The sequence below is a fragment of the Eptatretus burgeri genome, chromosome 17, assembly GCF_056783735.1.
Source record: "Eptatretus burgeri isolate ZD-2024b chromosome 17, Ebu_testis_v1, whole genome shotgun sequence".
NCBI lineage: Eukaryota > Metazoa > Chordata > Myxini > Myxiniformes > Myxinidae > Eptatretus > Eptatretus burgeri.
The window spans coordinates 21,255,172-21,282,234 of NC_140977.1; the positions used below are offsets into that span (position 1 = coordinate 21,255,172).

At 42.9% G+C, this 27,063-nt stretch overlaps 1 protein-coding gene across 1 annotated transcript in view; it reads right to left on the minus strand.

Annotated features, from left to right (window-relative positions):
* LOC147009507 (follistatin-related protein 4-like) overlaps positions 1-27,063 on the minus strand; it is a 172,673-nt gene that overhangs the window by 139,627 nt on the left and 5,983 nt on the right. The window contains exon 2 of the mRNA XM_085863416.1: positions 5,257-5,302. Within this exon, the coding sequence (XP_085719542.1) occupies positions 5,257-5,302 (46 nt within the window). The remainder of the gene's footprint in view (positions 1-5,256; positions 5,303-27,063) is intronic.

A 27,063-nucleotide genomic window follows, 5' to 3' on the forward strand; every position in this document is an offset into this window, starting at 1 on the left:
CTTAATACGCCCGATAATTAATCGGAACCGTCGAGGCCGACGATAACACCGCTCGGTTATCCCGATAGTACGGAACGGATCGCTTAAGTGGCCCGTGTTCGGAGTCGACCTGCGGCGAGGTGCGATCGCCCGGTCTACCCTCCGCGTGGGTACTTAGGTAGGTCGAGTTTGGCGAACAACCCTATCCTATGCGGGTGGCCGATTGGCACGATCGTGGTGAGGCCGAAAGGCCCACCCGTGACTAGCTCCCGGCGTTAGTCCGAGAGGGTCACGACAGAATTGTCTGTCCGGTGGGCGACGTGCCGCGATTCGAGTTACGTGGCCGTTCGCATGCCGGCGGGCGCGAATTCGCAACAATATATATATATATATATATATATATATATATATATATATATATATATATATATATATATATATATATATATATATATATATACATATAGCTCAGTCTAACCACTCACTCACTCACTGATATTTATGTTTAGTACCTTCCAGGTTCTTTCCAGGACGTAGAAAGCTGAAATTTCGTGTGTCAACACAGATCGAAGCCGACACACCGGCGAAAGAAATCACAGAACTGTAGGAAAGCATCCATAAATGAAATATTAATAAATTAAAATAAATAAATGAAAAAATGCAGGTGAGAGACCCGAGACAATTGGGAAGCACAGGGATTTTGCACGTCGACGGACATCGGAGCCGATACACCGGGAAAAATCACAGAACCATCAGAAAGCTTCCGTAAATGAAAATATAAATAAATAAATAAATAAATTAATGCAGGTGAGCGACCCGAGACAATTGGGAAGCATGTAGTTTTATGTGCTGATGGACATCGAAGCCAATACACCGGGAGAAGTCACAGAACCATTGGAAACCGTCTGTAAATGAAAATAAACAAATGAAAATGATAAATGAAAATAAATAAATGAAAAATGAAATGCAGGTGAATGACCCGAGACAATGGGGAAGCACGGTTCATTATTGCTTACAATGTGTAAGCATACTCCACTAGGTTCCTATCAACTTGATCTGCCCTGTAATGCCGCATGAACTGTTGAAGTGTGACTGCTGGTAAAAAGATTGAGGTTACTTAAGATGTTCAAGCATTGCAGGAAAATCCATGATGAGGCTTCAGTGATAGATTGAATCAAAAACGAGCTTGAATTGAACTTAAAATATCAGAACACAACACAGAAGCATCAGGTTGGACTTCTTTACATTTCAGGGTAAAACTCAAAGGAAACAGTCACAACCAGAAAACATCCCAAAATGCAAAGCCTGTCCACATCCACTTTATACTCGAACTAAACGCGACATAAACAACAACTGGAAAAATATATAAATAGATAAAAATCTAAAATTTATTCATTCGTGTTTTCCATATTCCCACAATAAAGTCTTGTTGGAAAAATTAATGACAAAAGCTCAAATGGTTGACGAGAAAGCATCTCGAAATGCAAGTGAACAAAGTCAATCGCCATGGAAGCGATGAAATAACCCGGCTGCCAACGTACTGCACAATCCTCAACGCCCGCACTGCTTAACACCTCCTACCAACATGGCGACCACTCCTATCCACTCATCTCCTGAGAGTCATCTTCACCCAACCATCTTGATTTGTGGCATTCGACAGGAGTTAAACTGTCTTTTTTATGGAGTTATGAGGGAAGTCGCATTTCTGTGCCTTCAGGTGTCTATTTGACTGTGGCCGCTGAATCGGGTCCGTAGACGATGGTCCAGAAGAGCAATGACCATTCAGCAAGGACAATACAATGAGTGCAGTTAAAATTGATTACCTGACAATCTGTTAAAATGAAATTTGCTTAACCTTCTGTGAGCAGCCTGCAATACCATTCATCGACGTTCACCTCATTCATTTACCGTTCATCATTACTTGCTTGGCTCTTTTTTTTTGCCACCATTACTCATTCTCTTGGCTGACGGTGGAATCGGTGCATAGGTCGCTCCGTTTGATGTTTAACTGATGCTGACCATGTAGTCTTTGTCTGTTTTACGGAGTCGCCGGGCCAAGGCCTGTGACGCTTTGGTGGATGACTATGTCCAATGGAGATCGGGGGAGTGCTCGTCGCATTACATGTTTCGATTTACATACCGATCACATCACGTGCGTTCTCGTTGAATGGTTCGCATTGGCAGGAACAATCATCTGGGTGGCAGATGGACGGTTGTTCTTTTCGGATTATACGGTTTTACCATGTGAGACATAATCTGTGACAATGCTCACCATAACAGTCAGGAGGTGCGTCTGATGTATAAACGATGAATGTGATTTTATGGATTTCTGTCCTGATGAGGATAAGTAAGCCCAAATTTAAGGTAGCATGCTGTTGAATTAATGGGGACTCACTTCTGTTGAGGGGTCCAATTGTATGACCATGCATTCTGGCCCTTTGGAGTTGGGATGTATGTGTTTGTTTGACCATGTGCTTCAGTCTTTGGGCTGAGGGGAAAGTGTATGCCAACGGGACAGTTTTGCTGAATTGTGTACTTTGGCCATAGGGTCAAGGTGCATACCCCAAGCTGTTTAAATGTTTTTAAAACCTTTTTTTTAGATAAAAAGATGCCTTCAAAGGAGGCAAGCAAGTCCAAAATTCAGATAGGTGGCTCCGTTTGATGTTTAACTGATACTGATCGTGTAATCTTTGTCTGTTTGACAGAGTCGTTGGGCGAGGTTTCCAGATTGGAGGTGACACTTTGGAGTAGGATTATGTCCGCTGGAGAGTGGGGGAGTGCTCATTATACTCCACATGTTTCGATGTATATATTCAATTGAAGAAGCACGCTGACTCCACGACAATACAATGACACCCTGTGCATAAATTACACCAACACATCACCTCCAGAGTCGGAGACATCCGTACAGCTTGAATCTGTCTGCAAAGGCTTGAGGACCATTTTTTGTCAATGTACTGTATAAGTAATGTAGATATATAAATAGTGAGGATATATTTCCTTACTAGTCATTTTCATTCATTATGCCAGCCCACTGCAGGATGAAGGTCTGCCTCAACCCACGATGCAGGTATTGCCACACTCTCACCACGCCGACTCACTCACTACACTTGTAAAGTGCGTGGTGGTGAGAGAATTTATTTTTATACTTCTATCAAGAATAACGTTGGCGTTTCCCACGTATCTATTGTAAAAGAATTCCATACATGAAGTTCCCTCCAAACTTTTAGAAAACGTAAGACTTTCATGAGTTCCATTGGCCCATCCAAACCTGCACAATGGTGGTTAGCCAACGTAGAGAGGAAATGGATGATCAGACCCCACATTTTGCTGTCGTGGGTACCAGGAAGCAAGTGCCACACCAGCTATTGCTGTATGCATCCTGACCAACAGGAAATGCCTGCCACACATTAACCTGTTTGTGGTACACAAAAATAGTTCTACGAACAGCCAGGAACATTGAAAATTTAATAAAAGGCTTTTCAGGCTAAACAGTTGCAGAGGCTCTGCCTATTAGGCATGAGCTTTGTAGAGCTACAGTCCCCGACTTCCCAGTAGGATTGTACCGCAGCCAATGCCGGTAAGAGAATGTTATTCTCAATTTTATAAACCAGTGCACGCCGGAGAGGGACCATCCAGGGACTGGTGTTTCGAGCTTGTTGGTGCTCACCTTATGAGGGAGGCCTTTGCTTTACTAAAAAAAAAGGTTAAAAAAATTCAAAACATTCAAACAGCTTGGGACGTGCACCTTGACCCCACAGCCAAAGCATACAGTCCAACAAGACTATCCCATTAGCGTATACATGCATCTCAGTCTGAAGGCTGAAGCACATGGTCAATCAGACACACACATCCTCACCCCCCAAAGCCTCAGAATGCATGGTTGTACAATTGGACCACTCCTCAATTAGAGTAGGTTCCCATGACACTCATCATCCTTATGACGGATGCCTTTTTTTTTAATATACATAAAACTTGACATAATTTGACGTCAACGACGTCGACCGATATGCCTCCACCCAAATTGTTACATCATTATAATACTTGCACCAAGTTTGATTTAAATCCCTTCAGCTGTTCCCAAGTATCACATTTTTACCTTACATGACCTCTGACCTTTTGATGCTGAAATCTAATCAGTTCATCTTTGCATCAAAATATATGCCTATACCAAGTTTGGTGAAAATCCCATCACTGGATCACAAGTTAACTCGGTAACAGAATTTTTACTTAACGGGATCTCTGACCTTTAACCTCTTGACCCCATAATTTAATCAGTTTATCTTTGCATCATAATACATACTTGTACCACGTTTGACTTCGATCCTTTGAGCCGTTCTTAACTTATCGTGGTAACAAAAAGTGGGATAGTCAATCAAACGCACGCATCCTAACCCCAACGCATCAGAATGAATGCTGATACAATCGGACCACTCCTCAATAGGAGGTCCCCATGACACCCTTATGAGAGTGGAGTAGAAGCTCCTTCTCGGAGTGAACTGGTCAAATCCTCCAAGACATTAAGTCGAGATCACATCCCATTAGTGTAGTGGGTACCACACCAGCTATGGACGAGTCTCCAATGACGTCACTTCCTTGTGAGTCTTCGCCCCACAAGCCTTATGGGTAATGGTTCAAAATTCCACAATTTCAGCAGTTCAGCCCAAGCAATTTAAATCAATCTTTTTTTTTTAAGTTACACTGATGAGCTCAAATAAGGGTGGAACTTGTCTGCAGATATACTGTGTCCTGCTTTGTTCCTCCAAGGGTCCTTGCTGTTGGTGTGTTTTCCCCCCTTTCTTTTTCTGTTTGGGTCTGGTCCGTCCTGTGTTCCAGCTTTTCCATGAGCCTCAGATTCGTATAGAAGAGATAAAAACATCATTTATCGGGTTTATCCATCTTGCGAAGGACAATGATATGACCTGAGGGTTTTGATGTCTGCAACGTTTGCGTCAGTCAGGTAAATATTAATTCTGACAAAAGGTGTGCCATGCATTTTGGGACGATAACTATGGACTGAATAGCCACAGCAGGTTATCAACTGAGCAATCCTGTGAATGCATTGGCAAAGGGATTGGCAATGTGGATTAGCGCTCGGTAAGACACCTGAGCGTGCGGAGATTTTTCTATGAGACGCACCGAAACGGGCTTCCCTTTTCGAGTGAGGCTCTTGGGTTATGTCGCAGACAGGATGCACGACAGCTGGCATGTCACATGGTTATTGGCTGCTGTTATAAACACACGGACACACACATACATACAGGCAGACATACATACATTTTGTTGAGAAAGTGGAGGTTTCTGCCCCACGCCAGACCAAGTCCTGGAAAACAAAAAATTATTAACAACAACAGTCAAACAATGTGAAATGCGATAGCAATCATTTTCCTCTTACAACTTTCTGATTGTAAAACATCTTTGGAAATACCAAAAAAGAAAAAAAAAAAAGACTTCATTAAAATGTCATTTTGCTCGCAGTCCTAATGAAAACACAATTATGTTTGTTTGTACAAATGAAAAGCATCATTTGTTGTTGGAACTTGGCACGATACATGATTCACATCACAACGACTCAGGAGTCCTCTTTGCTCACTCTCATCTTGTACCAAGGGACAAAGTGGATGTAGTTACAAGCTCAGAAAGACGGGAAAGTAAGGAAGTGGGGATGTGGTGGGGGGGGGGGACGACTAATGATGAGCTCATGGTGAAACAGTCATAGTATTGTGACGTCAGAGCCTAAACTCACACTACAGACCAAAAACTTCACACATAAAAACAAGTATACAAAAATACAAGCCTCCCATTTATTAATTACCTCCACCCACCGGAGATTATATTATCACCTCTGTTTGTCTGTGTGTGAGCAGGAAATCTCAAAACGCTATGTACGGATTCTGATGAAAGTTGGTGGACAAGTTTAGTGTGTGCAAAGGACGAATTGATCGGATCTGTGATAATTTTTAAAACCTCAAATTTATTCTTCACCGTTGAGAGATAGGGCCAAAAATGGTATGTAGCACGATATCTCAAAAAGTTGTGGACGAGTTATGCCAAAACGAGGAGGATGAGTTGGGTAGGTGCCGAGAACAAGCCGATTCGATTTTTGTTAAGGTACGGATCCCGATCCGGCCTATCAGTGGATGCAAAGCGTAGACTGTTCAGCCAGGTGGAGGTACATGCTCTACCGAGTGCCGTTCTTCTCCGTGCGATGGAACAACAGTCACAGACGACACGTTTCCATAGTTCAACAAAGTTAACAAAGCCAAAATGCACTTCAAACTTTTAGGAAAGTAAATTCGGTTCAAAGTGATGAGTGAACTCGGTTTCTAATGAGGGTCGAGGGGTATCAAAACGAGTAAATTGGTTCTTCAATCAAGTGTCACTTCATAAAAGGATGTGAGGGTGCAAGCGGAATCTAATCAACCAAGAAATGTGCAATGTAACTCCATGTAGTCGTTCGATCTTCTGAATCCGTCGGCTCACATAGAAACTGAAACTGAAATGTATACAAACACAGGTTCAGGCAGACGTGTTCCCGCAAGCGATTCCAAGCAAATGATAAGGCTGTTGAGCAAATTTGAGAGGATAAGGCTATCGTAAGCCATGTATAGTCATTTACCTACATGACGTAACTTCCCTGAGTGGCTACTGCTGTCAAGCTGTTGAGGCTGCAAGATCCTAATGGAGGACACCATGTGTGTGGCTGCAAGCAAGAAACATAGGGGGAAAACCCCTGGGCACTCACCTGGTAGTGGCTGGATAAGATAACCAGGCAACCACTGGTAGGCATGGATGACCCACAAAATATATAATGGAGAAGAAAGTAAATACCTCTTTTGGGGGACAACCCCCCCCCCCCCAGTAAACCCACCTTGACCCTGATATTTTTTTAATGCCATGAACAAACTTTGGTGCATCACCTGTGATGAAGGTTGTAGTCAAATTTGATTGGAATGGTGTGTGTAATTTCTGAGAAGAAAGCAAATACCTATTTGGGGGGCAACCCCCCTTAGACCTCAACTTTTTGAATGGCATGAACAATATTTCGTGCACCACGGGTCATGAAGGTTGTGGTCAAGTTTCATCAGAATTGCATGTGTAGTTTGTGAGAATAAAGCAAATACCTATTTTGGTGGGAAACCCCCGTAAACCCCCTCTGGACCCAATTATTTTAATGCCATGAACAAACTTTGGTACACACATGGTGATGAACGTTGTGGTAAAGTTTCATTGAAATCGTATATGTAGTTTCTGAGAAGTTGTTGCAAGTATTTGTGGATGGACGGACGGACAGACGGCTCACCATCCCACAAGCTCCCCGAAACTACGTTCCAGGTGAACTAAAAATAGGACCCCTGGACCTGCAGCTTATCTGGGCCCTGGCTTAATGCTGTAACCCAAATTTGGTAGCATTCTGACTGGTGGGTCTGGCGAAGAAGATTTTTGAAGGAATTTATGCGATTTCCCCCAAAATTTACTGTCGGCCATTTTGACACAATTATGGTCATGTGATCAGCATGACTTCTGCAATTTAACATCCTGACCCTGGCCTAATATTACAATCCAAATTTGGTAGCATTCTGACTGGTGGGTCTGGCGAAGAAGATTTTTGAAGGAATTTATGCAATTTCCCCCAAAATTTACTGTCGGCCATTTTGACATACTTATGGTCACATGATCAGCATGACTTCTGCAATTTAACATCCCTACCCTGGCCTAATGTTGCAATCCAAATTTGGTAGCATTCTGACTTGTGCGTCTGGAGAAGAAAAATTTCAAAGAAATTTATTATGTCTGCCATTTTGACCAACTTAAAGTCATGCGACTGGAACGAGGTTTGCAATCCCTGTTTTCAGTCAGGAGCAGAACCTTGCTGCCAAATTTCAAGCGGATTGGCCCAGTGGTTTGGCCGGAGAAGTCAAAATAGGAGACGCATGGACAGACGGCGTGCGATGACAATACCTTTTCTGGAATTCCAATTCCTGGTAAGCTAAAAATTCTCCAAAATGGTGACTCCTCTAATGGTGGGTACAACTCTGAACCTGGACATCAAAAGGAGTGTAAAAGGGACATCGACCTAAGTCAGACATATTGAGCAGCAGGAAAGATTGCCTAAATCAATAATGGCAGCTCCTTTTCCAGTAAAGATCATTGTATCCTCAATAAAGGTTCTTTTACAATTTACACCATACTGTATCTCAAGAGTGAATGAGATCACATACACCGGTCATGAAGCTACACTCACAGCCACTCTTACACCGAACTACAATACGCCGAACTGTGGGCCCACATGATAATGCCACCTTTAGAGAAGGAGACAAAATAGTAGACATGCGTAGCATGCAGTACCGGCTTTGGGAGAGGTCAAGTCCTAAAGTACCGAGACCTGAAAAATGAAGAATCATACCAATGGTCGTCATAGCAACCGGAGTGATGAATAATCTCACAAAGAAAATTGGAAATATCACAACAAAAGAGTTCCAATGACGGGCTGTCTCAGGCTCAGTGAAAATCTTTTAAAGTGTGAAGCTTCCACTTGGAAAACATGGCCACTTATTCCCTGAAACACAATCCTTAAAATAAATGAAGATGGAAAGCTTGGGCCCTGGGAGAGCCTCATTCCACCTTTGGATACCCACCACTCATGGAGATTACAATGAATGGTGGGAAGGAGGGAGGGGGACAGAACGTGAGCTGCATATTATCCAGTATGGCTTCTTATAAATATATAAAATCAGGTTCTCCGAGCATTCACCGATAAACTCATGCAGTAGAAGACGAGTGTATTATCAGTGTATTATGTAAATAAACTTGCATCATTAAGAGTTGAATGCTGAGTCGGTCGGATGTGTGGTCATGAACAGACAAGTCGGATGTGTGGTCATGAACAAACAAGTCGGATGTGTGGTCATGAACAAACAAGTCGGATGTGTGGTCATGAACAAACAAGTCGGACGTGTGGTCATTAACAGACAAGTCGGATGTGTGGTCATTAACAGACAAGTCGGACGTGTGGTCATTAACAGACAAGTCGGATGTGTGGTCATGAACAAACAAGTTGGATGTATGGTCATTAACAGACAAGTCGGATGTATGGTCATTAACAAACAAGTTGGATGTATGGTCATTAACAGACAAGTCGGACGTGTGGTCATTAACAAACAAGTTGGATGTGTGGTCATTAACAGACAAGTCGGATGTATGGTCATTAACAAACAAGTTGGATGTGTGGTCATTAACAGACAAGTTGGATGTATGGTCATTAACAGACAAGTCGGATGTATGGTCATTAACAGACAAGTCGGATGTATGGTCATTAACAAACAAGTTGGATGTATGGTCATTAACAAACAAGTTGGATGTATGGTCATTAACAGACAAGTCGGATGTGTGGTCATTAACAGACAAGTTGGATGTATGGTCATTAACAAACAAGTTGGATGTGTGGTCATTAACAGACAAGTTGGATGTATGGTCATTAACAGACAAGTCGGATGTATGGTCATTAACAAACAAGTTGGATGTATGGTCATTAACAGACAAGTCGGATGTGTGGTCATTAACAGACAAGTTGGATGTATGGTCATTAACAGACAAGTCGGATGTATGGTCATTAACAAACAAGTTGGATGTGTGGTCATTAACAGACAAGTTGGATGTATGGTCATTAACAAACAAGTTGGATGTATGGTCATTAACAGACAAGTCGGATGTGTGGTCATTAACAGACAAGTTGGATGTATGGTCATTAACAGACAAGTTGGATGTATGGTCATTAACAAACAAGTTGGATGTATGGTCATTAACAGACAAGTCGGATGTGTGGTCATTAACAGACAAGTCGGACGTGTGGTCATTAACAAACAAGTCGGATGTATGGTCATTAACAGACAAGTCGGACGTGTGGTCATTAACAAACAAGTTGGATGTGTGGTCATTAACAGACAAGTCGGATGTACGGTCCTTAACAGACAAGTTGGATGTATGGTCCTTAACAGACAAGTCGGATGTACGGTCCTTAACAGACAAGTTGGATGTATGGTCCTTAACAGACAAGTCGGATGTATGGTCATTAACAGACAAGTCGTATGTGTGGTCATTAACAGGCAAGTCGGATGTGTGGTCATTAACAGACAAGTCGGATGTGTGGTCATTAACAGACAAGTCGGATGTGTGGTCATTAACAGACAAGTGGGATGTGTGGTCATTAACAGACAAGTCGGATGTGTGGTCATTAACAGACAAGTCGGATGTGTGGTCCTTTAAGGTGCTCAGGTATTGTGAAAAACAATCACCTGTCCTTCAGGATTAGTAAATGCTGTTCAAAACATCTTTTCTCAACATGAACCTTCTCCAGCAGCCTGCTTCCTTCCACTTACAGCTGCTGGTTGCATCATTTTCTGGAAGCACGGCTGTGCCGCTGATGCAATTCCCCTGTTACTATCACCATGGTACTCATTTTGCCAACCTCAGAAGGACCACAGGCTGAATCAACCCAACCTAGTGTTAATCCAACAGTCCGACAGGGGGTTTGAACTCAAGACCTTGAATCTTGAACCTTCACCTGAACCGTTAAGCCAACACCAGCCTGATAGGATGGCCTAGAGGTACGTACACTCACCTCTAAGCGAATCCAGCCTGGGTTTGAATCCTGGTCCAGCTATAAACTGTCATCCTGGTGTTTCACAGTCATCAGTGTGTATGCCATCCCTCGGATGGACGTAAAACTGGGCGTCCTGACCGCCAGCATTTGGTGCCCAGGTAATAAAATAATTTTTTGTTTTTTTGTTTTGAAAGAACCTTTTAAACACCTGCCCTTCACTGCCAAGTCGGCGTCAGCCTGAAACTCTCCGTCATGGAACACCAATGGTGTCCTTTTTAGACCTTTGCGCTGAAGGATTTAAAACACCCGCCAAATGCTTTTCAGGCCCAGCGGGCATTAATGGCCAATTAGTTTGTAACGTACTTGGAGTTAAATTATTTTGATTTATTTTTAAAGAAGAGTACTTTGTAATATGGAAGAGGAGAGAGAGAGAGAGAGAGGGGGGGGGGGTGGGGAGCACGATGATGATGATTAATTGTACCATAATATACACCATAGTATACACCATAGTATACCCCATAGTATACACCATAGTGTACCCCATAGTATACCCTGTGTGGTTCTTGGCCTGGGGTTCATGCTAGACGGTTTGCCATTGCTCTTCCAGCAGTAGTTAGGGTAGGTGTAATTCGTTCATAATGCCGGCAATGGCTCACCTCCTCTTCGTAAACGACACCGTAGAATCTTCAAAGTCCACCAACTCAGGCTGTAAGACAGGATGTCTGTTTAACGTCCATCTGAAGGACGGTGCGTACATCGATGAATCACCCTGCCTGTGCAACACCAGGATGGCAGCTTACAACTGGGTCGGGATTTGAACCGAAGTTAGACAGCTTAGAGGGGAGCGCACAGACCTCGAAGCCATCCTGTCAGCCCCCGTAGATATTGGAGTTGGGAATGCTGAATGTCATCGATCATTTGTGAGTGGCTCTGTTGGTACAAAAGGTTTTGCTTTGTCTATGTGCTCCATTAGGGGGTCCCTGCATTTATTACAAGCAAATACAGACTGTCACTTCACTGATGGGGATACGAAGGGGGGGGGGAGCAAGAGGGAGCGAGGAGGGAGGAGGGGTGGGGGAGCTAGGAGGGGTGAGGAAGGGGAAAGAGCGAGGCAGGGGGTGGGGAGAGTAATGCCTCACCAAATGTCGCTATACACTCTGGGAAGGGGGAGGGGGTTGGAAAGAGGTAAGCATGAGGGGAGGGGAGAGAAGGCGCATGATGGGAAGGGAAAGCAGCATGAGGAGAAGGCAAGGAAGAGCGAGGGGAGGGGAAGACAGGGTGAGGGGAAGGGAAGGCAGCATGAGGGGTGAAAAGAATGTGGCATGAGGGGAAGGGAAGGTAGCATGAGGGGTGAAAAGAATATGGTGTGAGTGGAAGGGAAGGGAAGGCAGCATGAGGGGTGAAAATAATGTGGCATGAGGGGAAGGGAAGGGAAGGCAGCATGAGGGGTGAAAATAATGTGGCATGAGGGGAAGGGAAGGGAAGGTGGCATGAGGGGTGAAAAGAATATGGTGTGAGGGGAAAGGAAGGGAAGGGAAGGTGGCATGAGGGGAAGGGAAAGCAGCATGATGGGAAGAATAAGGAAGGCAGCATGATGGGAAGAATAAGGAAGGCAGCATGATGGGAGGGGAAAGCAGTGTGAGGGGAGGGGAAGGCAGCATGAAGTGAGGGGAAGGGAAGGGAAGGGAAAAAACCATTCCCAAACAGCAACATTTTCTTTTTAACCGCCGAGTTTTATATAAAACAGGGCAGAAACATTTAAAACTCACACTATCTACCTGGCAAAAGCCTGCCTGCATGCATGCGTGCTCGCACCTGCAGTGATCTTTGCACCCCTCCGGCCGGTTCACTCCAAATCTGATTCATACATGCTACACTATGTTGAAGCAGTTTTAAATTCAAAACTAAACAGGATTGTGTCCAATAGCCCAGGAGACTGCATTGGCAGCACAAATGCTCTGTACGGAATATGGTCCCAATGGATTTGGATTTGAATGGATCGATATATGATACAGTATTCAGTGACAAATTTTGTTGAGTGCTTGCCAAGAGGTTTAAGCACTCATGCAAGCACTCATATGAAATCCTCGATAAGGAATGGCTGGCTTGACAAGCAATTAGCTATCCCCAATCAGTTATATAAACACCATGCTCTCGGTGACGCACGGAATGTCAGGCAATGTCCAAATTGGACAAATGACACTTTTTGCAGTCGGAACTACTGCTGAAGTCAATAATGAAGTTTAATTTTTGTAATTTGGCTTAGATTAACAGATTCGAGAGATTATGGCATGTGTTGAAATGAAATAAAGCCATGAACGCTGGCATCTCCGGGCGTTCAGAAGCAATGCAATGTATTCAGAGATTTGTAGGTATGATGAATAGGCATTTGATAATACGAGTGCATGCCCATACGTGTGTACATGCCCATACGTACATGCAAAAAAAAATAAAAAAACTTTCAAACCGCGTGCCAGAAACAACGACCACACAGGCCGTTCCTTCGCTCTCACGTGCCCGTACGTGCGTGGCCGTACGTGCAACTCCCCCCCCCCCCACCAAAAAAACAAACAAACAAAAAAAAACTTTCAAACCGCGAACCAGAAACAACCACACATGCCGTTCCTTCACTCTCATAAACGACGGCTGGATTGGGGCATTGTGTTTATATATAAATGCGCATAAGAAATCGAGAAATTATTAAAATACATTGTCATCACTCTCCGTAAGTGGTGCTGCCCGTACGGAATGTTCACATCATTCCACGAATTATCACTTGTATTGAAGTAACAACTGCTGTGATACTTCCACACACAGAGTTAATTAAAATCCAAATTAAAATCAAGTTTACCTCCCTGTCTTTGCTTGCCATGATATTCACTGCCATTGACCATTGCCACTCCTACGCCACGGTAACTGAGGCACTGATCCCCATCGTAACCGGCACGGCACGTGACGTCATCGTCTGCCGGCCGCGTATCGGCCTTCGCGAATTTAAGTCCTCACTGTCCGGAAGTTCGCATATCGCAGTTACGATTATTTGCAATTTAGTTTTAATAACCAATTTATTCAATTAGCGCCAACGTATTTCGCCTTTTCGCAATGTCATCGCAAGGAAAAACACGAAGAGAAGATAAGAGGAAAAAAAAAAAACCAAAAACAAACGTACGTGCAAAAAAACAAAACAAAACAAAAAACTTCCAAACAACCACACAGGCCGTTCCTTCGCTCTCGTAAACGACGACTGGATTGGGGCATTGTGTTTATCTGTAAATGCGCAGAAGAAATTGAGAAATTATTAGAATACAGTCGGGAATCACTATCCAGAAGTCCGTACCTTGTAACCCACAATGGGGAACGCGGCTGAGGTTCTCTTCCCCATCAGCCACGCCTACGCAGCAATGCGTCTTGTCATTGGCTGGTAAATAAATGGCCATAACTTGGGAAGCACTTGTCCGATTAATATCAAACCTTGAAAAGACACATACTCAGGTCCCCAGCAATATACCTGGCAAGTTTCAATTACATCGGACCAGTGGTTGTCGAGAAACAGCGGTCACTCACACACACACACACACACACACACACACACACACACACACACACACACACACACACACACACACACACACACACACACACACACACACACACACACACACACACACACACACACACACACACACACACACACACACACACACACACACCTGGAATTATAGATAGATGAGTGAGAGAAGTGAAACAAACAACTTTATCGTTAAAAAAATCTTTGTGATGTAAGACGACGGGAAGGCCTATTCCAAGTCAAGGCATTGTTGAGCGGCTTGTTCCAAGTCAAGGCATTGTTGAGCGGCTTGTTCCAAGTCAAGGTATTGTTGATGGTGAATTAACAATGATGAGGATGGTGAATTAAGATTAGCCAAAAAAACGGTGAATGAAGACTCCAGCAAGAGACAGCAAGGTGACCAAGGATGGGCCTTGATCAATGATAATTTAATAAGGACCTTAACTACCTTCAAAAGGGGGTATTTTCATCAACCCAAACACCCAATTTTCACTCATGCACTTCCTTGAAGTTCCCTTAGTATGCATGCGAAGTTTCAGGCTGCTATGTTTCATGGTCTTGGAGTTATGGAGGTGACACACACACACATACACATACACACAGACACACACACAATGACATTTATTATTATGGATAAGCAAATAAAACCCGTCACTTTGCTAATGGGAATATTACAGGGTTCGAGGAGGGGGCGGGTAAGAAGGAAGGAGGGACAGAGAAGGGATAGAAGAGGTAGAGGGGAAAGAGAGAGAGGATGGAGGGTATGGTGAGGAGAGGAAGATGAGGGATAGAGGAGGGAGATGAAGAAGGATCGGGGGATCAAGGAAGGAGGGGGGGTGAGGTGGGGGTGGGAAAGGGAAGGCAGCATGAGCAGAGGAAAGGGAAGGTAGCATGAGGGGAGAGCAAGGAAAGACAGCATGAGGGGAGGGTCTGTCTGGACACGTACAGAGATAACCCCCATCTGGATGATGGGTATACTAAAGGTAGGAGGGGGTGGAGGGGCGAGAACAGGAAACCGAGGCGGAGTGGGGGGGGGCAAGGAAGGAGGGATGTGTGAGGAGGGGTGGGGGAAAGAGAAGTGGGGGAGGGGGGAGGGAAGGCAGTGTGATTGGTGGGCAAAGGGAAGGCAGTGTGAAGGGAGGGTCCATCCAGCCATAATCACCATCCAGACACATATAGAGATAAACACCATCCAGACATAACCACTGTCCAGACACGTATGGAGATAAACACCATCCGGACATAAACACTATCCGGATATGTGCAGAGATAAATACCATCCAGACACATCAAGGGAAGGCAGCTTGAGGGGAGGGGGGGGACAAGATAAGGCAGTGTGAGTGGAGGGTCTGTTTGGACATAACCACCGTCCAGATACATCTGGAGACAACCACCATCTGGACAAGTCGTATACAAAAGGGGGGAGGGGTGGGTTTGGGAGAAAAAGAGGGGGGAAGAGAGAAGGGTGGAGGAGCGAGGAGATATGGCGACAGAGGAGGGTATGGGAGTGAGTAAGGAGGGAGGAGCGAGGAGGGGTGGGGGAGTGAGGAGGAGTGGAGGAGTGAGGAGGGGGCTGGGGGAAGGGAAGGCAGTGTGAGGGGAGGGCAAAGGAAGGCAGCATGAGGATGTGTTGTTAAATTTCTCTTAAAATATTAGCTCTATGGTTATTCAGTTTGGCTGTGGCCCAATTAAGCTTAATGATCGATTTAACTTGGCAAATAAAAAAGCCTTTTAGCCATATAATAAATGTATTAGTGAAACGTCGATGATAGACAATGATTTGAAAGCTTGGAAACATGATTATTACATTCATTTTATGAGAATGCATCTGTGTCCGGTGTTAATTATACCCATGTATGAGTATTAATTGACTTGATTGAAGCTTGTGTGATTAAATATCTGAGCCCCATGGACGTGCATTTGAGGTTTATGGGGACATAATTGAATTAGCTTTATATTCTTATTGCAACTTAAATTAATAACTAACATAATACTTATGTAGGGTGAAAGTGAAGTTTTAGTTGAATAAAATAATCATTGAAGTGTGTTTTAAAACTCACTCTTCCAGTAACATTTTACAGGCAGGCCAGAGCGTTCAGCTGATAAGCCCACAGCTGCAAAGCCCAGGGGAGTTGGGTTTTGTGTGCCAAATATATATATTCCTATCTTGTTAAGTGCATGGCGTTGTACCCTGGGTCCCTCGTCTTACAATGTTTCTTTGTCAGTTACCTCTCCCTATTCCTTTAGAATATCATGTATGGTCATAAAATACTGTACACAGCTGTGTATTATCAGAACATCCCACCTTTTACCTTGATGCTGGAATGTTTTCAGCTTGGGAAACCTCTTAACAGGCCATTAAGATGTTAGAAAGCTTCAATAACATGTACTGTTCTTAATCCAACCCATGCCCCCTCCTTCCCACTTTTTATGCAAATAACGTTGTGACGAAGAAGCTAGGCTTATGAAACAGATCTCAGAGAAGGAAGTTCACAAAAGCTCATCTTGGTGTTGCTCTGTGTATTTGTTTCTTTCCGTGTACTGTAAAATAAATGATTCAACTCTCACTGGGACTGGAGTTACTGACGTGATGTTGGATTCAACTAAAAGTTCAAATGATTCCACCACAAGGGAAGGGTTCCTCCAAACACATCTAGAGAAAACCACCATCCAGAAATAACCATCCAGACATGTATGGAGATAACCACCGTACGAATACGTTCAGAGATAACCACCGTCATAATACGGGTGGAGATAACCACCATCCAGATATGTCCAGAGACAGAAAGGGAGAGGGGGGAGGGAGAGGGGGAGAAGTGTGGGAAGAGGGTGCTGGACTGTATTAGGAGGGGGTGCAGTGAGGATGGGACAGAGAGAGAGAGAGAGAGAGAGAGAGAGAGAGAGAGAGAGAGAGAGAGAGAGAGAGAGAGAGAGAGAGAGAGAGAGAGAGAGAGAGAGATACAGAGAGACAGAGACAGAGAGACAGACACAGAGACAGAGAAGGGTGGGGTTATGGGAGTTAGCAGAGAGAATATGTTCTGCTTTATGAAAACACACACACACCAAAACAAAAACAAACACACACACACACACACACACACACACACACACACACACACACACACACACACACACATACACACACACACACACACACACACACACACACACACACACACACACACACACACACACACACACACACACACACACACACACACACACACACACACACACAATCATCATGAGACGGGTGGAAAAATTTGGCTCTGTAACTTAGAAAACATGTTAATACCACATATGGCTTGGAAATTGGGTGTTATCAAATATATTTTGCTTTGAAACTCACAAAGAGAAACCACATAACTTTTGTAAAGCAAATCCGATAACCAATTGCTTTCGAGACAGTCACAAGGACAAAGGAAAATGTGATCGCTCGTATGCTGCTGAGGTTAAAAGTTAAAACCTCCACCACCCATCATCATCAAAAGATACAGGATGAAACTTTGCCACCATGGCACCCGTAACCAAGCATGCAGACATGCACACACACCTACGGAGTGTCCATTTCCAGGTCCAAATCTACCCATATGTGCCTCTACCTTGCAGCAGGTGCGTACTGTACATCCTGATCGGGACACGAACTGTACCGCTATCGACTGGAGGGTACTCACCAAATGGCTTCAACACTCAAGCAAGCAGTTCAATTAAATTGTTGATAACGAACGGTAATGCTGATTGGTAATGGCACATAAAAACTAAACCTCATCGATTTCTTAACAATTTCAGATTTCACTCCAGATTTCGAATTATTTAGTCCACATATTTCGATGATATGCTTTAATCAGTCTGAGAGATTATCATAATCGTGGAAAAATCGAATCATATAATGCATGAAATCACTCCAAGCTCCTAATTTGAAAACTATCGCACTTACAAAAGTGATGTAAACAGCGATTCGTAGGTATGTAGATGAGGCATTCGATAATATGAGCAAGAAAAGTGAGAAAAAAAAACACTTTGAGTGTGATATTGTAAATAAACCGTTGCGGCCTGTTTGAACTCAAGACATTGTTGAGCAGGCCAAACAAAATGGCGAATTAAGACCAGAGCGAGGGTAAGCGAGGTAACCCAGGATGGGAGTGAGGTGACCAACAATGTGCCTGATGAAGGATATAATTAAATAAGGCTGTTAATTAATTATCTTCGAAAGGGGTGTTTTAATTAACCCAAACACCCAATTTTCACTGTTGCACTCTCCTCAAGTGCCATTAGTATGCAAAGTTTCAGGATGCCAGGTTTCATGGTTTTGGAATTATGGACACACACACACACACACACACACACACACACACACACACACACACACACACACACACACACACACACACACACACACACACACACACACACACCCCTATGGATCCTGGAGGGAGGCATTAAATGTTTAGTCTTGGTGTCCCACGTTTTGAATATTTTTTTTTCAATTACTAAAAAAAATTTTAATTTTCAATTTTTTTTTTCCAATGTTTAATATTTTTTTGGTCCAGCTTCCAATTTTTTCATTTCATTCCCTATAGTTGCACATGCAAGGGATTATGGGAGGTGATGGGGATAACGAGAAATAGTTGGATGTGTGTGAGAAGGTCCAAGGAAGGTGGGGGAAGAGAAAAGAGAATGAGAGAGGAAATAGGAGTAAAAGAAGTAGAGTGAACTGCGATATATGGGAAACAAGAAGGGAGCGAAAATCTTAACACTTTAGCATATTTAATAAAATAGTGCATGCCCGTACGTGCGTGGCTGTACGTGCAAAAAAAAATCCTTATCGAAGATCCTTATCGTCAATTGTGATGTCATAGCACTGTGTCCTGTCATTGGTTTGGTAAATAAATGGCCATAACTTGGGAAACACTTGGGAAACAGCTGAAACTGATGAAGAAGAACGATATCAAACCTTGAAAAGGCACATACTCAGGTCTCCAGCATCAATTGTGACGTCATATCAAACGAAGAAGAAGAATTGTGATGTCAATTGTGACGTCATAGCACCGTGTCCTGTCATTGGTTTGGTAAATAAATGGCCATAACTTGGGAACCACTTGTCCGATCAATATCAAACCTTGAAAAGGCACATCCTCAGGTCCCCAGCAATATACCTGGCAAGTTTCAATTAGATCGGACCGGTGGTTGTCGAGAAACAGCGGTCGCAGACAGACAGACACACAGAAATTGCTGGAATTATAGATAGATATATGGTCCATCCTCATGGTTGGCCTATTGGTGGTCTCTGGTGCTGGCTTGTACAGATAAGTCTCCGACTTTGAGAAAGGCTCACAGTATTAAACCTTTGCAAAGCAGATTTGTGAAGATAGTCATTTTGAAGACTTATCGTCGGCAGGGCCCGCATTGGTAATTCACCTTTAAATATTCTGTTTGGGGAATCAAACCAGGGCTGGAAGGCTTGCTGCAAGTCAGACTCAATCTCAGCTTCCCAGGACTCGATCGCATCAGCGTTTGCAGGCAAAGACAGGTGTTTTCATTGGTAGGAATATTTTGTAATAATTTGAGCAGGCGTGCTGGTTTTATGTGGTTGCGGTTGACTGCGCACATTGATGCCATGGCCGGTGGTGATCACATCCTCGGGTTTGAACCACAGTGGAGACGAGATGGTGAGATTGATTGCCCAGACAATGGCAATGTCTTTAATTTTGTCCGAGTGCCTGGTCTGGTGAGTTAAGAAGCTGTCGGACAGAAATGGGGCTTGGGGGGGGGGGACAAGTCGACTTTGGAAAAACTGAGAATCTGATCCCGTTCGCAAAGATGGATGTTCAAAAGCTTCACTGTCGTACGTGCCATAAGATCAATGGTATTGTAAGACATATTTAAACAAACCAAAAAACATCAACATTAAGTATTTTTTTTCTTCTTCTTCTCATCGTCTCTCTATCCATGGAGGGAACCAATCATCGGATCACGTGGGAAACGTAAAGTGGTGTTCACACACCTGGAGATGACATCGTTTCATCCACGGTAAAGGTGTGCAAACGAGGGTTCCCACGGGGAGATAAAACGAACAGAGACCTAGGATTACGAGTAAACGCTCAGGCGTTCTTTGATTTTGATTAAACACGTAATTGGGGTTATTTTGTGATGATAAACCAGGACGTTATCCCACTAGTTTTACCATGTAAAGATAGAACTTTCCAAAGTACAAGGGCTCTCAAAAAGTTTGCACAACAACAAAATCAATTAAAACCAAATCGACCGTTTCTGGCCTCATGAACAACTTGAACATCAGGCAATTACACAAAGCAATTCTATTGAAAATAGCAGTCGTGACCTCTAACCTTTTAATCATGGCAATGTTTTCCAGGAATTTGTATTGCTTCCTGTGTGTTGCACCTGCACTGTGCGCTGAAGTTATCCTACCTGAACGTTTGTGTTGGAGCTACCCTCACACAGAACGTTAAAATAATCTCATGATGTTACACCTCCATGTGTGGATGAGTTTTCAGGATAGAACACCGGTCAGGTTGGGGACATGCAGGTGGAGTGATATATGCAGGTGGAGTGCCATCTGCCAGATAGAACATAAAGCTGGGGACCTGTTCACCAGCATCGATCGCTGATGAACAATAATAAAGATACCGCATTGCCTTTCACAAAGACTAGGGGATTGTTGCCCACCAATTGGCCAAATTTGAAATTCCTGCCATAACTGAAAGGGGCAAGATACACCGAGAAAGGAGACATCTTCAGATTACTCCTACCACGTCTCTGTAGCGAGTTTTTAGTCATCAGCGAGTTGTCGGGCCCTGAAGGTGGGACTTCAAATATCGAGAGCCACCTCCCTGCTAGATTGGGTGGGGATGGGGTTGGTTGATATAAATGTGGAGTCACGAATGACAGTCTGGGCAGCAAGCGTCTTCTACACAGGTGTGGTCATGATGGAGTAGCACAACTGCACTGAACATCTTTCGGCATTTCTCCTGATGGCCTGCTGCAATTTCTGCACTTGGTGTGGGGTAATATGCTCTCGTTATTGTAGTTTAATCAGATATATATATATATATATATATATATATATATATATATATATATATATATATATATATATATATATATATATATATATATATATATATATATATATATATATATATATATATATATATATATAGAATCAGCAAGAGAATTGAGGCGGTGGGCTCACTGGCTGAAAGTTTGGTGTGAAACTTCATGGGTGGTCTTGATCCTTTGTGTTTCGGTTACAAAGATTCCGATTTGGTTTCAGGATCCCAGTTGTGAAGCCGAGTGACCAGACTAGCGACAAAGTCAGCTGGATCTGCATTGACGAGCTGTAGAAAGGTGAGACTACTATCGATCAGAAGCGTTGAGGCTTCATGCTGCCATCATGCTAAGACCTTGGACATGATCAGGTGCTTGCGGATCATGAAAATGATAGCATGAGAAAACGTTAAGTGGATATTTTGACAACCGTAACACTGAAATAGTGCGTGATGAATAGCTCGACCTGAGCAACAGCTTGTGTGTTGTTCACATCTACCTGCCATCCTGACATGTCATCTTCAAACAAACAACAACCTTGAGTCCAAGCTTAACGACAGCTACCCATTCGGCAACTGCAACATATGAGGGCACACTTTCACCATACATGGCCATCATGTGTGCAAGGAGTTCTGTAAAGCTGGAGCTGGCACCCTTTTTCGATAAAATTCAATCATACCAGGATATGTATTACCTCGCGCTCAAAACGAAAAGCAGGGTTAAGCAATCAGTTCACTTTGTCTTTCTGTGTATGGACGGCAGTCTACGATTGAAGAACTTAATTTTTATTGAATTTTATATTTTGCAGAACACAAATCGAAACACGAATTGGAACACGACCTGCAGTTTGGCAGTACTTCATTCTGAATTTGTCAAATTGTATGGCATCTCGGCCAAGCGCACATGCACAGAGAGGAGCAAGATAATTTTTTTAAAACTCTGTCTGGCAATCAAAACAAAACTGAAAATAGTTCCAAACAGGAAACTTACTGATTTTGGAGATGTCATAAAGGACACAAACAACAGGCACAAATAACTAATTTAACATGTTAGATAAGGTGGTGCATCATAGATGGCGAATGTGGAATTCAGTTTCTTTGTATTAATTGCATTATTGAGGAAGACAAAATGCAGAGGTAACTAGAATGGCACTCAGTAGAGCGCATACCTCCGCCAGGCTGAACAATATACATTTTATATCCCGCTGATAGACCAGAACTGCTGACCTGAACCAAAATCGAATCGGCTTGTTCTTGTCACCGAACCAACAAATGATCAAGTTTTGTCATAATTCATCCACAACTTTTTGAAGTAACATGCTATACAGTACAGTATATCGTTTTTGGCCCCATGAACAACGGTGAAGAATTACTTATAAAAAATTAAAAATTCTCGTATCTGGATCCGGATTTTCACCAGTTTCTTCTGAATCCTTCATAACCTCGAGATACTGTGCTGCATATCGTTTTTAGCCCTGTTTCTCAATGGTGAAGAATAACTTAATACATTCCAGTATCTGCATCCATACCTTCACCAAAATCTAATCTTTTCGTTCTTGTCACACACCCAACCTGTCCACCATATTTTGTCCGAATCCGTCCACAACTTTTTGAGATATCCTGTTCACAGACAGACAAACAAACAAGAAAGACATCGTGCAGAGCACGACTGTTGTGAAATCCCTAAAACAAATTGGACCATAAAAATAATTGGTGGTTGAAGTCAATGACCTCATATGCAAATCCTCTTCAACTTTCAAGTCAATCGGATGAAAATTGAAGATTTTATAAGTTCCACCAAAGTCGTTGACATTTGGCCTATATTTATCTTTTGGCCTATGTTGACCTCGAAAATAATTGGTGGTTGAATTCAATGAGCTGATATGCATATCCTCTTCAAATTTCAAGTAAATTGGATGAAAATTGAGGATTTTAGAAATTTGACAAAGTTGTCCATCTTTTGCCTTTGTTGAACTTTTGACCTCAAAAACAATAGGCTTCTTGCTTATGACGAACACTACCAGGTGGTAAAGTTTTGTGAAGATCGGTTTAAAATTGTGACCTGTAGGTGATTTACACAAAAAAATAGACAAAGAAGAAAGACGTCGTGCATAACCCGATACTTGCGAAATCCACAAAACAAATTTGACCTTGAAAATAATTGGTGGTTGAAGTCAATGACCTCATATGCAAGTCCTCTTCAAATTTCAAGTCAATCAGATGAAAATTGACAATTTTATAAATTTGGCCTCTGTTGACCTTTCGGCCTATGTTGACCTCAAAAATACTTGTTCGTTTATTTCAGTGACATGGTATCCAAATCCTCTTCGAATTTCAAGTCGGTTGGATAAAAATTGAGGATTTTAGAAATCTCAACTAAGTTGTTGACCTTTGGCCTGTGATGATATTTTGGCCGACGTTGACCTCAAAAATTATAATTGGTAGTTGAATTCACTGAATAAACATGCAACTCCACTTCAAATTTCAAGTCAATCAGATGAAAATTGCCAATTTTAGAAATTCTGCTTATGTTGACCTTTTGGCCTATGCGGACCTCAAAAATAATTGGGAGTTGAATTCAGTGACCGGATATGCAACTCCACTTCAAATTTCTAGTCAATCAGATGAAAATTGAGGATTTTAGAAATCTCAACTATGTTGTTGACCTTTGACCTGTGTTGACATCAAAAATAATTCGCCAGTTGAATTCAGTGACCTGAAACATAAATCCTCCTCAAATTTCAAGTCAATCGGATGAAAATTGAGGATTTTAAAATCGCACCTAAGTTGTTGACCTTTTGCCTATGTTGACCTTTTGGCCAATGTTGACCTCAAAATAATTGGTGGTTGAATTCAGTGAGCCGATATGAAAATCGCGTTCTAATATATAGTCAATCGAATGAAAATTGAGGATTTTAAAAAGTTGAAAATTTGTTGACCTTTGGCAAACGATGAACTTTGGACCTCAAAAACAATAGACTTCTTGCCTATGACAAACTCTATACCACGTGGTGAAGTTTCTTGAAGATCGGTTTAAAATTGTGACCTACATGCAATTGACAAACAGACAGACAGACAGACAGATTAACAAAATCGACTGACGAATATACTTGAAAAATCTTCGATTTTGCAAGTAACAAACAGACAGACAGACAGACAGACAGACAGACAAACAGATAGAATAACGCACAAGACCAACCAATATACTTGAAAAAAGTTCGATTTTCGCAAGTACCAAACAAACTGACAGACACACAGGGGTGAAAACATAACCTCTGTCCACCTTCGGAGGCGGAGGTAAAAACAAATGAATCATAAATCATAATACTGAAGCTCTTGGTCGATCATACCCAGTACAGGCTGATCAATCCCACCACATGACACACAATCAAGTCAACTCGTCAAAGTATCGCGAGTCGTTGCTGACCGAGATATTTTAATATGTCCTTTCTGGCAGGGCCACAATCATCTCGGGTGTCCAAAAGTGTGGATATTTTGATAAATCCCTGTTGCAGAAATATTCTGCAAACCAGTAGCACATGCTAGCCCAAACTGAGATGGAGTTTGAATTATGGAACGTGGGTGTAATGTTTGATTTAATGTCATCCTGGTGCTTTGACAGGCAGGATGTTACATCCTGAGGATGCTTTTCCGAAAACCCTGATATTTTGGTGGAGACATTAAGCTGGCTGTCTTATCTCCAAATGCATTAAGTGTTTGAAATCTCGTTTATATCATTTGCTGCAACCTTCGGCTGTTTTGCCCTGCTGGGCAAGTCAGGTTTAATATTCCTGCTCTCGGCTGTTGTTGCGACGGCACAAGTAAAATAGTCAGTGTATTCTGTGACTCGCCTGATTTCACTGAATCTCCTACCGAAATAGCGTTCTTGTCAGATATTATGGATTTAGTGCTGTTGGGAGTGCTCTCAAAGAAAATTACATAGGACATGGGATTTCATAACGCATTGAGCCTCAACCACCCAAAGCCTCAACCTCCCCCTCCCAACTCTCTCCCATCTTTACCCTCTCTCCCCCTGCCCCCCTCCCAACCCTAACTCTGTCCTCCCCTCCTCAACCTTCTCCCACTCCCTAAAGCAAACGGGCATTCCCACATTAACACAGCAGAGTATTTAATGTTTTCCCCTCCCCTATTATGTTATCACCGACTTCATGGAAACCACCATTGAAATAGCTCCGACATGTCATGGCCCGCTACAGTTGCCTGTCCAAACTCACAATCCCGCAAGATATGTGGAAACCCCGTGGAAGTGCTGATTGAGACTCTCAAATGACCATGAATCCCGAAACCAATTATCTTCTTCATAATGCATATATACACATCGTTCAAAGTAAATAATGATGGATGTTTTCTTTTACAATTAATGAATAAAGGTTCCCTGAAGTCCTTGAACAAAGACATTGACAATAACATGGATTTCACGGTCCCTGGTTGAGTCATTTAAGAGAAAATAGTTAGAAATAATAGCAAGGATCTCCATAACCTACGAGGTAAAAGCCCTGCTTGAGAGAATGCCACATAGTAACTTGGGTGGTTTATGGACAACAGACTGCTGCCTCGATCACTGAGGCCTATCTTTACAAGACCCGTGCCATCTGTCAGCTCGAAATCTTTTTAACTGTCGCTTTGGTCATTTTACACTACATGGAAAACTTATAGGGATGGCATGGCGATTGTGAAAATGACAACTCCAAAGATGTCTTTGGCCTCGCATCGCAGTAAGCACCAACATGGTGGCGGTATGTTTTACAGATTACAAAATCAAAGGCAAAATGATGCCACGACAGAGTCAGGTGAACTGCCCAACCATTGGGTGGAATGGAGTGTTACACACAGACATCCGGACAAACAAGCGTAATATATAGAGTCATGTCCAGCCGGTTAACACCGACCTGGACGGATCCTTGGAGATTATGGCGCCGGGGGATGGAAACATCAAGGTGCCAACCGGGACAGAAGCACACGGGTTTATCCTCAAACCCACAACTAAAAGCCAACAAAGCAAATTTAACAAATCATGATTTAATAAAAATAAAATCAACGCATGATAATTAAAATAAATCAAAGCGTGAGGTCATGAAGCGAGAGAAAAACTAAAGCCTAATTTGAAACGTCCCCACTCAGTCACGAAAACAGACAAGGGGAAAGATAAAAATAAAAGAAAATCTTCCCATTATTCTGGCACTTCGCTGTGTGTCCAGAAATGATCTTTTAGGAGGCTGGCAATTGAACCGCGTAGTCACAGCATTGGAAACCGCCTCTGAAAATGGCACTAAGTCGCTCTCTGTGCAGGAAATATATTTAAGATAATTTGTGCGGCGATATTCAACGCCAAGACACACAAAACACCGTAGTTTCTTCTCACGATCGAGATTGCCACACCGCTCTCTCCAAGCTCCAGGTCACACACACCAAATGGCACCGCCTTCTCCTCGATCATGTAACAACGGCGACTGCCGGGGCTCCGAGATAAGTCCAAGAGACATGCTCTTCTTCCTCTCTTCTCCTCAGAAACGTACAAACTTCACAACCCAGTCATTCAAACAATGACGAGTGTCTATTTCAGCAGGTGAACAAATTCGGATCAACACAACAACGAGAATTGGGCAGTTTCTTCATCATGCTGAGATGTACTAGAGCCTCAAGCTTTGCTGCCAACCGCCCTCTTGTCTCTCTCGCCCCTTCTTCTCCGCACGTCACACTGACCAATCATAAGCCTCTGGGGGCATGGCCTGCTGGTACGAAGCCGGGAAGGAGGGTTTTTTGTCTGCTCGGAAATGTTCTGCTCTGTTGTTGTTGTTGTTGTTGTTGTTGTTGTTGTTGTTATA